The sequence below is a fragment of the Pangasianodon hypophthalmus genome, chromosome 6 (genome assembly GCF_027358585.1).
Source record: "Pangasianodon hypophthalmus isolate fPanHyp1 chromosome 6, fPanHyp1.pri, whole genome shotgun sequence".
Classification (NCBI taxonomy): Eukaryota; Metazoa; Chordata; class Actinopteri; order Siluriformes; family Pangasiidae; genus Pangasianodon; species Pangasianodon hypophthalmus.
In genome coordinates, this window is record NC_069715.1 from 9,735,802 (window position 1) to 9,749,432 (window position 13,631).

The following is a 13,631-nucleotide window of genomic DNA, read 5'->3' on the forward strand; positions in this document are numbered from 1 at the left end:
GTGGTGCAATTGGTTAAACTTGAGACATTCAAGAACACGAACACACACACACGCACACACACACACACACACACACACCAGAATAAAATCAGAGTTGAGGAGCTTTTAGCACTTCTTTTTCTTATGGAGCAGTAAACTGGGGTAAATATGGGGACTAGGGTCAGGAATCTCTATGGACCTTGTGATTCAACTTGATTTTGAGTCAGAGTGTCAAGATGTGATTAAAGACTCTTTTTTTATCTTGATGCATTCATTTTTTTCTCCAGCACACACTGTAATGTTTTATATTGTAACCACTTGCAGCTTTTAAAACATAACACCTTTTTCATCCATTAAGAAAAAAATAATGTATTTTCATTATGGCTGTCAGAACAAATGTCACTTGAATTGTTAAAATTACCCTTGTCTCACTTGATGTACAAACAAGTTTTGAATAAATGAAAGTCATTTATGGCATTACTTCATTGTTACATATTTTAATTAAATATCGATTTACAAATTATCTATAAAAAAGCATATGTGTTCTAAAAGTGGAGGATATATCCAATTAGTTTATTTTCACCAAGCATTATTTGAGTCACACTTTTCTGTGATTGAATCTCAAAAGGCATTCTGCTGGGCATACAGTGCAGGTTCCTAACAGCAGATATACTGAACATGAAGCCAGAAGCACAGGGACCCACCCCTAAAGTCAGGCCCGGAGGCTGGTGTCTGCAGGTGACTGACCACCCATGGAACCCAGTAGGGCTCAGTCCAAAATGGCAACATGAAGGGTGGGAATCCAGTGCAATGGCAGTCAGTGGCAGACATGTGATGGATCGTCTTATGTGGACTGGACCTTTGCAATGGAAACTGGCTTTGGGAATGTGAAATGTCAAGTGGCTGGCAAGGAAGAGCCTAGTGTGTTAGTGTGTAAGAGGTAGTGTGTAAGATCGAAAGCGATGGACTAGATATACTTGTACCAATCTTCTCGATTGGTGGTCTCTCTCCCACTCCAGAGCGCCCACAGGTGGTCGAGGGGAAACTCACCAGTCCGAGGCTGAGGGCCTAGCTGGAATTTTTCCCATTGGACAAAAGGGTTGTGTACATAAGTCTCAGGAAGGAAAACTATTTGTCCATATGCACCAAATAGCAGTTCAGAGTATTCTTGGAGAAGGGGGAGCAGGTGCTCATAGAGAATTTTAAGTATGGTATCTATTCAAAAATGATGGAAAAAGAGTGTGACATTGACAAACTGATTGGGTCAGCAGTCAGCAGCAGTGTGACAGTCGCTGTAGCAGACTGAGGTGGTGAAGCAGGAGCTCAGTTTTCAAACGAAGTTATCCTTATCACATATGGCCACGAACTGTGGGTAGTGACCGAAAGAATAAGGCCAGTAGTGCCTCACAATTGACCCCTGCTAGAGCTGTATCAAGCAGAGGACAGAGACCACGGCGAAGACCCAGGACCCAGTGGAGAAGTTCACAGTTGGCTTGTCTGGGGATTCCCCAGGAGGAACTGGAATCTGTGGTCAGGGATAGAGAAGTCTGGACTGACCTGCTCAACCTGTTGCCACTGTGACCCCATCAAGAAAAGGGGAAGCAAAATTACTATTGAATAAATTACAAATTAAACCAAGCGTCACTGGAAAGCTTATTTCCTAAAGCAGAATGTTATGTAAACCATGAACAGATATACTATATGGCCAAAAGTATGTGGGCACCTGACCAACACACCCATATGTGCTTTTTGAACATCCCATTCCAGATTTAGTCCCCCTTTGCTGTTATAATATCTCTTCCAAATCATTCCAAATGAATTATTCAGTGGGGTTGAGGTCAGGGCTCTGTGCAGGCCATGCTAGTTCTTCCATGCTGGAACAGATTGGGCCTCTCAGTTCCAGTGAAGGGAAATTGTAATGCTACGTCATACAAATATATTATAGGCAAGTGTGTGCTTCCAACTTTGTGGTAGTTTGGGGAAGCCCCACACATGGGTGTGTTGGTCAGTTGTCGACTTACTTTTGGCCATACAGTGTATTTCCTAAGATGATGTAATATAACTGTTATGGGGGATGGGGGTTAGAGACAAAGAGACAGAGAGAGAGAGAGAGAGAGAGAGGGGGTGATGAGTACACATAGATAAGTATGTGTACTGCCTGCAGGATTAAGTATTGCAAGAATGCAGGATGGACAGATTATGTGTAAACCTGCACAATAATGAAGTTGGCTGCACAGCAAAGCTAATCCAGAATTTTGTGGAACTAAGAGCTCTCCAGAGATTCTCTATCACTAATTAAATTCGCTGTGATGTCTGTGACAGTCTGGCTTCAGAGCTATCCTACTCTCATTTTAATTTAATGTGTATATAAAGGATTAGAGACAAGGAAGACAGAAAACACACACACACACACACCATTGAAAGGACCTTCCATTTACATAATTATTAATGTAGCTAATGAATTCTACACCAATCTACACCTAAACCTAACCCTAACCTAAAACTCAGTAACCAAAATGAAACACTTTGGCTCTCTTTTCTGTTTTTTTATTTTTTTCATACCATGCTAACCTTCGCTAACAGGGTTTTAGCACAAGGATATTCTTAGTCCATGTACTAGCGAGCTTGCATGAGGAATCTGTAAGTCTCGAATAAAAGCTGCATTTTTTGTATTAAAAAACTGGGGCCCACCCAAATGTCCCCACAAGGTCAAAGCCGAAAGATATTCCTGTCCTCATGGGGATACACATGCACATGTGCACGCACACGCACACACACACACCTCTACAATGTACATGGGTGGAAAAATCCACCTGTAAATCAGGCTTTTATTAACAGAATGAATGTTTAAACAGAGGGAGCATATGTGTGTGTGGTTCCTCATCTGTGAGACTACACTACCATCTGCAGTTCTCCTGACACAGTCTGGTGTTTACACACACATGCACATTGAATGGAAGAAAAAAAAGAAGAAAAAAAAAAACGAAACAGAAAAATCTTTTCTAAGTAAATATGACCTCACAAGCCTAAATGAATAGAGATGAATGAGAAATGCATGCAATTTGCCCATAAGTGTGAATGTACGTGTGCATGATGTCATGCGGTGGACTGACATTACACCCAGGGTCTATTCCCACCCAGTGTTCCTGGGATAGGCTTGGGATCCACAGCGACCCTGAACAGGACAAAAAGGATACCAACAATGTACGAATGAAAAATGAGAGCCTCTGTCTGGGTGTAGCTTTATATGTCTGAGCTCATGACTCAGTGAAGCAAGTTAACTTCAACACTGTGTCATTCTGGACATCCACACTGCAGTGTGTTACAAACACAACGAAGGGGCAGGGACACGGTAACCATGGATCTGTGTTTCCATGGCAGCTGGGGACAAAGAGGTATCGGAGGGAAATTAGTGAGAAAATATTGTCATATCTCAGTTTCAACACAACAGTGTGAGAGAAACAAAGCCAATGACACGAACATCATAGTGTTAGTGGCGCTCAGTCCTGTGTGGTTTAGCTTTTTAACGTCAAACGCTTGGGTGTGGGGAGCAGAAGACCTGTGGCAGAGTTTATGCACATGCTGTGGTTAAGAGAACAATGAACTGCTGTAAGCAAAATATATCATCAGTGGTCAGAAGTGAAATGTGCTCTTATGAATGTTGAATGTTCTTAAGGGCTAGACAAGCCTCTATTTTAAACTGACGCTAAATTATTTATGGCAACAACACAATGCAGTTACGCAAATGGTGCATCATACATGAAGATAAGCGTTACGAATTAAAAAAAAACAAAAAAACACTTGTTTTGGAAAAGTGTGACACTAGATATATATTATACACAGAAAAGCATAGTAGGAACACCTGTACCACCTGTACCCCTACCCCTGGGCACAGGCTCACTGAAACTGGACAGTTGCAGATTAGAAAAACATCAGCTTTTGATGAGCCAGTGCCCAATGTAGCCTCACATTCCTGTTCTTAGCTGACATGAGTGGAACCCGGTGTGGTCTTCTGTTGTTGTAGCCTGTAGCATCATTTTGAGATGCTTTTCCGCACACCACAGTTGTAAACAGTGCTTATTTGAGTTACTGTAGACTTCCTGTTAGTTGAAAACAGTATGATCATTTTCCTCTGGCCTCTTTCATCAACATTTACAGCCATAGAACTGCTGCTCATTGGATGTTTTTTGCTTATTGCGTTATTGCTTGAAAATCCTGGAAAATCAGCAGGTTTTTGAAATACTCAAACCAGCTCATCTGGCACCATCAACAACGACATGGTGGAAGTCACATCTATTCCCCCGTTCTGATGTTATTAACCGATTAACTGAACATCCTGAGCAGTATCTCAAGCAGTGTTGTGCGTTCTGAGATGCTTTTCTGCACACCACAGCTGTAAACAGTGCTTATTTGAGTGACTTTGAGTTGACTTCCTGTTAATTCAAAACAGTATGAACATTATCCTCTGGCCTACACATCAACATTTATAGCCGTAGATCTGCTGCTAACCGGATATTTTTTGATTATCGCATCATTCTCTGTCAACTCTAGAGACTGCTGTACTTGATAATCTTGGAAAATCAGCAGGGTTCTGAAATAGTCAAACCAGCTCATCTGGAACCATCAACACGGTCAAAGTCACTGAGATCACATTTTTTCCCCGTTCTGATGTTACCAACTGATGAACTGAATGTCCTGAGCAGTATCTGTACGGTTTTATGCATTGTGCTGCTGCCACATGATTTGCTGATTAGACAATGCCATTAATGTGCAAGGGTACAGGTGTATATTATACATTACATGCATGCATTAGATTTAAGCAAGAAATCAACCTTAACCTTCATTTAAACAACCTAACACAACGATATCAGACACACTTCTGCATACAGTACTTCAGCAAACAATCAAACTTCTGCTTACAAGTTACTGTGTAACTACATGTAACTCACACTAAAAGGCTGAAGTACCTGCTCTGTTTTTTGTCCCTTGCAGCTTGGTTTGCCTTCTTAGGTCCCCTCTCAGACGCTTAGCCATCTGAACGACTCAGCTCAAGTGATGTGAGGAAGTTGTGTATATCTTGCAAAAGCTTTACAACACACACTTTTAGCCCCCACAGAGCAGCTACACTGTTTTCCTCAAAGTGTTTAAGCTCATGTGTGTCTACCAGTACATTCTGTATATTTCTCCTCCCAGTGCTGATGTCACGAGTGAAGCAAGGTTATTGCTGACTCTCAATCACACGACAACATTATAGTTTACATCAATAATGCACTGCAAATGATTACTATTACTGAACTTTCTACACAGTTAGGGAACTACAAATCATTATTATTTTTTATTTCCAAGAACACAGTAATTATATCTGAGGTTCAACATCTCATTTACATTGACTTTTAAAAATAAAGGTGCCAGAATGGTTAAAGATCTATCAATTAAAAGGGATATTATAGGGAAAGAATAATATTTCTTCTATTGAATCATTTATTTCTAAGAGTGTATAATGAGAAGAAGGAGGTAACAAATTGAAATCCAGTAAAAATTTAAAATAATAGTATATTATGCCCCACCAATAATGCCACACCTATGATCAACCACAATGAGTCAAAAAAACAATTTATAACGAACTAATGTAACCCTCTGTGAATTCTTGGCAAGTCTCTCTGTGTGTGTGTGTGCATGTGTGTGTGTGTGTGTGTGCACATGTGTATATGCATGAGTGTGTGCCTATGTCCCCAAAAAGACAGGAATACATGACATTTTTGACCTTGTGGGAACATTTGGCTGGTCCTCATTAGGAAACCTACTTACTTGCTTACTTTCTCTCACAGGTGAGTGTGTTATGGACAGGAATGGTATGCAGGTTGCCAAACTTCTTTGTTTGTTTGTTTGTTTGTTTCTTGGACAGGAACAAGATGCAGGCCGCCCAACCTCCAGCTCAGCAGCACGTCACTGCTCTACGTGTGTTTGTGTGCATGTTTCTTTCCTTCCATCTTTCTTTTTCTCAGGGACAGGCACGAGATGCAAGTTGCTGAACTTGGTTTGTTTCATTTTTCTCTTTCATTTCACTCTTCCTTTCTTTCTTTTGTTCGTTCATTCATGTACTGACAGGAAAAAAGTGCAGGCTGCCCAACTTCCAGCTCAGCAGCATGTCATGGCTCTAAGTGTGTTTGTCTGCATGTGTTCCCTTCTGCCTTTCTTTCTGACTTTTTCATGTGAGAGCATTTGTGAACAGGGCCGGGATGCAGGGCACTGAGCTTTGTTTCTTTCATTTGTTTGTTTCTGTCTTTCTTTCTTTCTCTCTCTCTCTACTGCATACAAAACCTGACAAAAAAAAAAAAAACATTTAGGTTTGCAGTTTTGTCCACTGCCCACAGGCCTCACATGTCTACTCATTTTCACACTACATGTCGTTTACAGGAAATGCATGTTACAGCCTAATAGCAGAGCTTAATGTTTATTCTCACGATAACAGCTAAAAAAAAAAGCCTTAAATGTACTATTTTTTTATCTTCTACAGCAAAATATCAATAATGAAGTGCTATATTGCAATAAGAACAGTAGTGCAGAATGGAAAAAATGATGTCACACTAGTAATTTTATACTCTTTATAAACAGTACTGCTCAGAGAACACTGAAGAGACCGTTCTGTCTCAGAGCCAACTGCATCCACTGGCCAGGAACATGCTGCAAAGCAGAACCTGTACTTTGTACATCCTTCAGGAAAGAGCATCACAGTATTTCCTGCACTTTGCTGACACATTAAGTGAAACTTTACTCAGAATTCTGCCAAAAGAACTGCAGTGCCAAGAATGGTATGTTTTATAAAGTCATTTTATGACAGACTTTTGTTATATTTCAGCTCTTATTTTGCTCACCAAACATATTAGTTATATAAATTATATTAGTTCCTGACTGAGCGTCTCAGATGTGCTTCATACTTTCTGGAATTAATGTCACTGTTTCCAATAAATGGTTTGTTTAGTTATTGATACTTTTTCTGTATCACAAGCTGGTGATACTCCAAACAGTCAAACAGTTGAAGAAGCCACTGTAGGGTCCAGCAGGTTAGAAACCGTGCACTAATGTCACCCCGTGTTGTAATACTAGCTGACGCATTTTTCTTTCATGCCATTTTGGACAAACGTAGACTGTTTTTATGTGGAAACTGACAAATCTGTGGAAAATACAGAGCTTCACTTCACATCAGTCTACTGCTGGAACAACATGCAGTCACCTTGAATTAGACACACAGATGCTGGACAGACTTGAATAACATAACAATAAATCTTTTTGTGTGTGATGTGGACACAGAAAACAAATGCCTGTTGCCAAAATGTTAGCCAAACACTTGCTGGCTATTTGCCGAGGGCCCAAACACATTATATTACATCAGGGACATTATCAGAGAGGATAAGCACTACAGCTACACGGTATCAATTCTCCCTCTACTCACTCACTTCCTTTAGTCTGTATTAATGCATTTAACCAGCTCACTACACATATTAGTTAAATTATATTAGCCAGCACTTGTTAACCTTCGTAATTAGGTTTCTGCACAGGCAAAGCATGGGTCTAGGCTAACACCCTGGAGCTTGCATTTATGATTTTTAAATGCCTGTATACTATATATAGTGTTAGTTTACACACATTGCAACACAACCAATCAGCCATATGCAATCACAAATAATGAGATATGTTAATATTAAATGTGGAGTTGGCACAATATCACTTTTTCTTTTCAATAATCCTGAAACTGGAACCCTGATTATCAGCCAATAGCGATATCTATCCGATTTTTATTTCTTTAAAAATGGCTAAGCTTAAAGGATTTTTTTAAAAAGATTTTTTTTAACTGAAGCACAAAACTACATAGCCAAAAACACGACACACAAAATGGCAACTGTCACACAAAAATCACTTACATTGCAAATATTGTAAAGTATAAACATAATAAAAATCAATCCTAGCAAAAGTACCATCAGTTCTCTTTATATATAAAGATTTACAGCTCCCAAAAAAAAAAATAAATAAATAAATTTCTGATTCCAAATAAAATCTTTTCCATTTGTTACAGGATTGGAATAAATCATTCTTTCTTTTTTTTTTATCCGATCCACTATTTTCTGCTGTATCAGTCCAATACATATCCTGGGTACCAATCGTCGCCATCTCTAATTAAATCATTAATGATGCACTGAAACACAGAGTGAGTTCTTTTATATATAAAAGGCCACAGGCAGCACTTCCTCTGCTCTGATCATCTTCTTTATAACTTCCTGCAGTTAGTAACATTACAGCAACTATTTTACCAAGAATAAAATGTAGCAATACTTGTCTATGAAGAAAACCACCATTTATAATTTACAACGACAGAAAATAAAAATGAAACTATCCTAATTTCTCCCTCTCTCACTCTTTTCATATTTGGCTCAGACCCCTTTCACCTGACAGTAACGAAGTGAAATAAAATCTTTAAATCCGTGCATACACCCACATCAGGAGGATCCCTTAGGTGTGTAAACAATTTTATGTGTCTCTTCGCATGAATACCGCTAACATGATTTATACTGCAAATAATAGTGATAAGCATAATTTATTTTAGAGACATTCATTGCTAGTAATCAGAAATCTTAATTCCCTGGATGCTGGGAACACACCCTAGCCTTCGCTCAGTTTCGCAGTGTTCATTTGACTCTTCATGCCAAGCCTGATTCAGTTCTTTTACTTCCAGACTAAACAGAGATCCAGGCTGAGCTCCAACACTACACTGCCTCTGTACAACACTCCTTTATGTTTTAGGTATTACTAAAAGATCACTTACCTTTAAATCACTCTAAAATCACTTTGTAAACTCTGTGTGTAGATCTCTGGCTGACACACAGCACACAGTACGAGTGGGAGAGAGAAGAACTGCTTGTACAGAATGCAAAACACCTGCATGCAAGCAGTTGAAAAAAAAAAAAACACTTAACAACAGTGTGCAGTATATTAAAAACACATTGGTGGAACTTTGACGTGACATTGTCAAAAAAAAAAAAAAAAAAAATGGGTGTATTATTTTGACCAAAAATCATTTCCATTTGTTGGATTACGCAAGACTGGTTCAGCAGATTACCCAATGACACATGTGGAGTCTCAAGAACCACACACTAGACAAAAGCTGAGTCACAGAGGTCATTTGAATATTGCAGCCTTCTTTGATGATTTTTTTTTTTTTTAGGTTTTGTATTGTAAAATCCATCAACCCATCCATTCACACATGGCATAGCCAATCCACTATGCCTGTGCTGGAAACAGAATCATCTCATTCATATAACCATGTGGAAAATACCCAAGGTAAATGTTTAAAATGGTTTTTACCTTTCAATTTTTATCATCACAGCGTTTACACACACAGCAATACTAATTATAACAGCAATAATATTAAACTGCTACCAAAAGCGGCGGTTAAAAATCCTGCAAAGACATGCACCTTAAATTTAACTCATTCCACTTTCTGTTTAAACACAAATTGTCAGCATATTACTAAAATAAGGATTACAAATTATGCTTTTTAGTTTTACTTTAAGGCATGGCTCTTTTATTGACTCATGAGAACTGTATACCCTGGCGAGCGAGGGGAAAACAAATGCGTATGTCTCTGTGCTCAGTGCTCGCAGAATTGAAGTGTTCTCACGTGAGTTTATACCATTCTGTATCAACTCTAGAGACTGTTGTGTGTGAAATTCCCAGGAGATCAGCAATTGCTCAAACCAGCTCACCTGATACCAACAACCATTCAAAAGTTAAAGTCACAGAGATCAGACAGAGATTTTTTCCCCATTCTGATGTTTGATGTGAACATTAACTGAAGCTCTTGACCTGTATCTGCATGATTTTATGCATTGTGCTGGTGCAACTGATTGCCTGATTGGATAGCTGCATAAATGAGCAGACGTACCGGTGTTCCTATTAAAGTGGATGGTGAGTGTGTGTGTGTGTGTATAAATATCTCGAGTTCTACTAAACCATTTTTACTGGTCCTAAATCACAGTAACTGGACCTTGTTAGGACCTCGTGAAAACCGCTGACATGCGATGCATTTCAAGACCTGCTTGTGAAAACGTTTCACAGAATGCAGAGCAGAATGTTGAAAAAGGAAGTTGTTCAGGCCAAGAGTGACACCAAGCACTTGCATATATTACTTCTGCGGGTGGGGTGTGGGGGTTAGTGACAAGGGGTTTTGTTCTCTAAACATGCTTCCCCTTTAAAGGTTTTGCTTTTCCTTGTGCAAACTGACTTCTTCTTTTCATATGTTCCAAGTAATATGATCTTATGTACTATGATGATATAAAAGAAGAATGGTATGTGAAGGAAATAATCAACAAGGTGAAGTTTATTATTTTCCGATAACCACACATCCTGAAGTATTTTATCCCTCATTTACCACAGCAGTTCTGCAATGTATAACATCATGCAGATACAGGTCAAGAGCTTCAGTTAATGCTCACATCAAACATCAGAATGATGAAAGATTGTGACCTCTGTGACCTAAACCATGGCAAGGATGTTGGTGCCAGATGGGATCTCCTGGGATTTTCAACATTCAACAGTCTCTAGAGTTTACACAGAATGGAGCGAAAAACAAAAAACACTGAGTGAGTGACAGTTCTGTGGGTGGAAATGCCTTGCGTTGATAAGAGAGGTCAGAGGAAAATGGCCAGATTGGTCTGATCTGCCAGGAAGGATATAGTAACTCATATAATCCTTGGGGATCACATATGGGGAGCTGTACTGTAATGGCTTGGGACTGCGATTGCTGTAGTGGCTTTGGGGCTGCAGTTGCCACGAGCAGCTTCGTACTCAGGACTCCATCAGTGGACAGTGGATAGATTTTAACCAGCCGGACCTCTTGCAAATACTGTGATGAATTTATTGGTTGCACAATTGCACTATTTGTCCATATAGTACACAATAGAAGGGATTTATTTATAATTGCACTATCCGTTGCACCCAGATGAGGATGGGTTCCCTTTTGAGCCTGGTTCCTCTCAAGGTTTCTTCCTCATATCATCTCGGGGAGTTTTTCCTTGCCACCGTCGCCACTGGCTTGCTCATTAGGGATAAATTCACAGTGATAAATTTAAATATTTACAATATATTTTTGTGAATCCATTTATTTCTGTAAAGCTGCTTTGTGACAATGTCCATTGTTAAAAGCGCTATATAAATAAAATTGAATTGAATTGAATTGAATATAATCACTCTTCACAACTGTGGTGAGCAGAAAAGCATCTCAGCATGCACAAAACATCGAATCTTGAGGTGGATGGGCTACAACAGCAGAAGACCACATTGGGTTCCACTCCTGTCAGCCAAGAACAGGAATCTGAGGCTATTGAAACTGGACAGTTGAAGATTGGAAAAAAAATAAATCACCTGGTCTTTTTGCGGTCTTCAACACGTCATACTTTTTATCCGTTTACAGCTACATCTAACGTTGTGGAACGTTATTTACTGTTATTAAACATTACAGCAGCTATAAACATAATTCCCTCACCAACCTCTATTTTTTTCTCTTTTGAAGTTAATAAAATAAGTGAAGTGAAGTGACTTGAGGTCAAGTATGGTGACCCATACTCGGAATTTGTGCTCTGCATTTAACCCATCCAAGTGCACACACACAGTAGTGAACACACACACACACACACCGTGAACACACACCCGGAGCAGTGGGCAGCCTTTTTTGCTGCAGCGCCCGGGGAGCATTTGGGGGTTCGGTGCCTTGCTCAAGGGTCTCACCTCAGTCGTGGTATTGAGGGTGGGGGAGAGCGCTGGTCATTCACCCCCCCCCCACCTACAATCCGGACCAGACCCGAACCCACAACCTTCAGGTTCACCTTCGGGTTGCAAGTCCGGCTCTATCCATTAGGCCACGACTGCCCTAATAAAATAAATGCAGATTATGTTACTGAAAAACCGTAAAGCACTCCGTCCTGAAGACTTTCCCCATACTGGAAAACTTAGTTATAGCCTTACCTCTGACTGTTACCAAGCACTGACAATGGAGATTCCAAAAATGCTAAGCAAACCTCTCCTCACAGAAAAGTTCACCATATCAAAAATGACACCTTTTTTTTACTCAGTTTATCTGCCCCTGTGTCACTGTCACTATAGAAACGATAACGTATTAAAATGAGAGGATCAATACAAACCTGAGATTTGCAGTTGCACTACTGCCAGAGCCATGCTGTTATAGAAAATTGGTCAATACCTTCTCACCAATCAGAATCAAGAATTCAACAGCACTGTGGAATAAGGCAAAAATATATCACAATACCCAAAAAGCTTTTTTATGATACACAGTATGCATCACCCACAACAATACATAATATAAATACACAGATTGTATTCTTCCTTTTGTATATATGACACCTATGAGGCCTACTGATGCCAAGTTATACAAACATTACAGGTGGGAAGGTGCTGGACTTTAAGACCATTTGTATTCATGAAGAAGATCAGTGTTGTGTCAGTCAACATCACACATGTTCACAGCACAAAATATGTCAGATCCAATCCAATACCGGTAAAGCATTCAGGTCAATAATGGCATCGATACCAATAGCATCAGATTAACACATTCCTAACGCCTATGAAAATTTATAAAGAGAAGAAGGGAAAATGAAACCACTAGCTATGTGTTACCGTGAGACTGCTGGTGTTGTAACAGTATCCACTGTACACACAGCCCTCTCAGCAGAACACCGTTCAACTGCTGGCATGGGATGCCTTTAATTACTTAACACAAACAAAATACGCAGCTGTAAATTTTGTCTTGATTTTATTTTCTAGAGACAATAATGCATTGTCAGCTCGAATCTGGTAGGCAGGTATACCACAGTACAATAAATCAGAGCTTTGGTTTTTAGTAGTAGAAAAGATAGACACAAATCAGGGACCTTTGTTTAACTACTCATTCATTAATGATGAACTAATGGAACTTCATCATGATAAGGGTTGCTGTTGTTTAAATGAGTTATTGTCTTATTTTTTAATACTGCAAGTAAAGGAAATGCGGGAGTGTGCTGGAAGTGTCAGGATTTCTGTGGAAGCTAACAGAAGTGGGATTAAGTATAGTTCCATGCACAGTTCTAATATAATTTATCACAATATCAGAAGTGGGAGCCTTTTCTCCCAGTAACTTTATTGAAATAAACTTCAGTGCTTCTTCTTACGTTTCTCAGTAAGCCACCAGACTTTTTCCAGACTGCATTACTAAACTAATTTTATTTACTTCTAAGAACAGTAAGTCAATGAAAAGTTACTATTTGAGTATGAAGTTAATCATTAGAGTCCCTCAGCCTTGGCTCCATTATAGGACACATTGATCATATCCTTAATAACAGGAGAAGCTTGCAACTTAAACCCTTGTTTAAAAATGATTGAGAAATGAAGACAAAAGATGCCAAACTAGAGTTATATATCTATGCAAAATGTGTAGATAGAAAAATCATTCCCTTCACGACTAACAGTTAAGAGAGGCACAATGACATTAGATTACCAGAGTGTGTGTGGTTTTGCACTGTAATGAGCAATTTCCTCTTATGCTCTTCTTTACTGGAACTTTAATTTCGTAGCTACATGGTGCCAGCCTACTTCTCTCCCACATG

General features: G+C 39.4%; 1 protein-coding gene across 10 annotated transcripts in view; it reads right to left on the reverse strand.

The window, feature by feature from the left end:
* Positions 1 to 13,631, reverse strand: part of fgd4a (FYVE, RhoGEF and PH domain containing 4a) — a 66,776-nt gene that overhangs the window by 35,266 nt on the left and 17,879 nt on the right. Inside the window, exon 1 of one of the 10 annotated variants that reach the window (XM_053235107.1) lies at positions 12,174 to 12,222. The exons of 8 other annotated variants lie outside the window; for them this stretch is intronic. In XM_053235107.1, the coding sequence (XP_053091082.1) occupies positions 12,174 to 12,207 (34 nt within the window). In that variant the 5' untranslated portion in view covers positions 12,208 to 12,222. Of the gene's footprint in view, positions 1 to 4,946; positions 5,351 to 12,173; positions 12,223 to 13,631 lie in introns of those variants that run through there. One more of the 10 variants, XM_026927084.3, reaches the window with a different exon arrangement.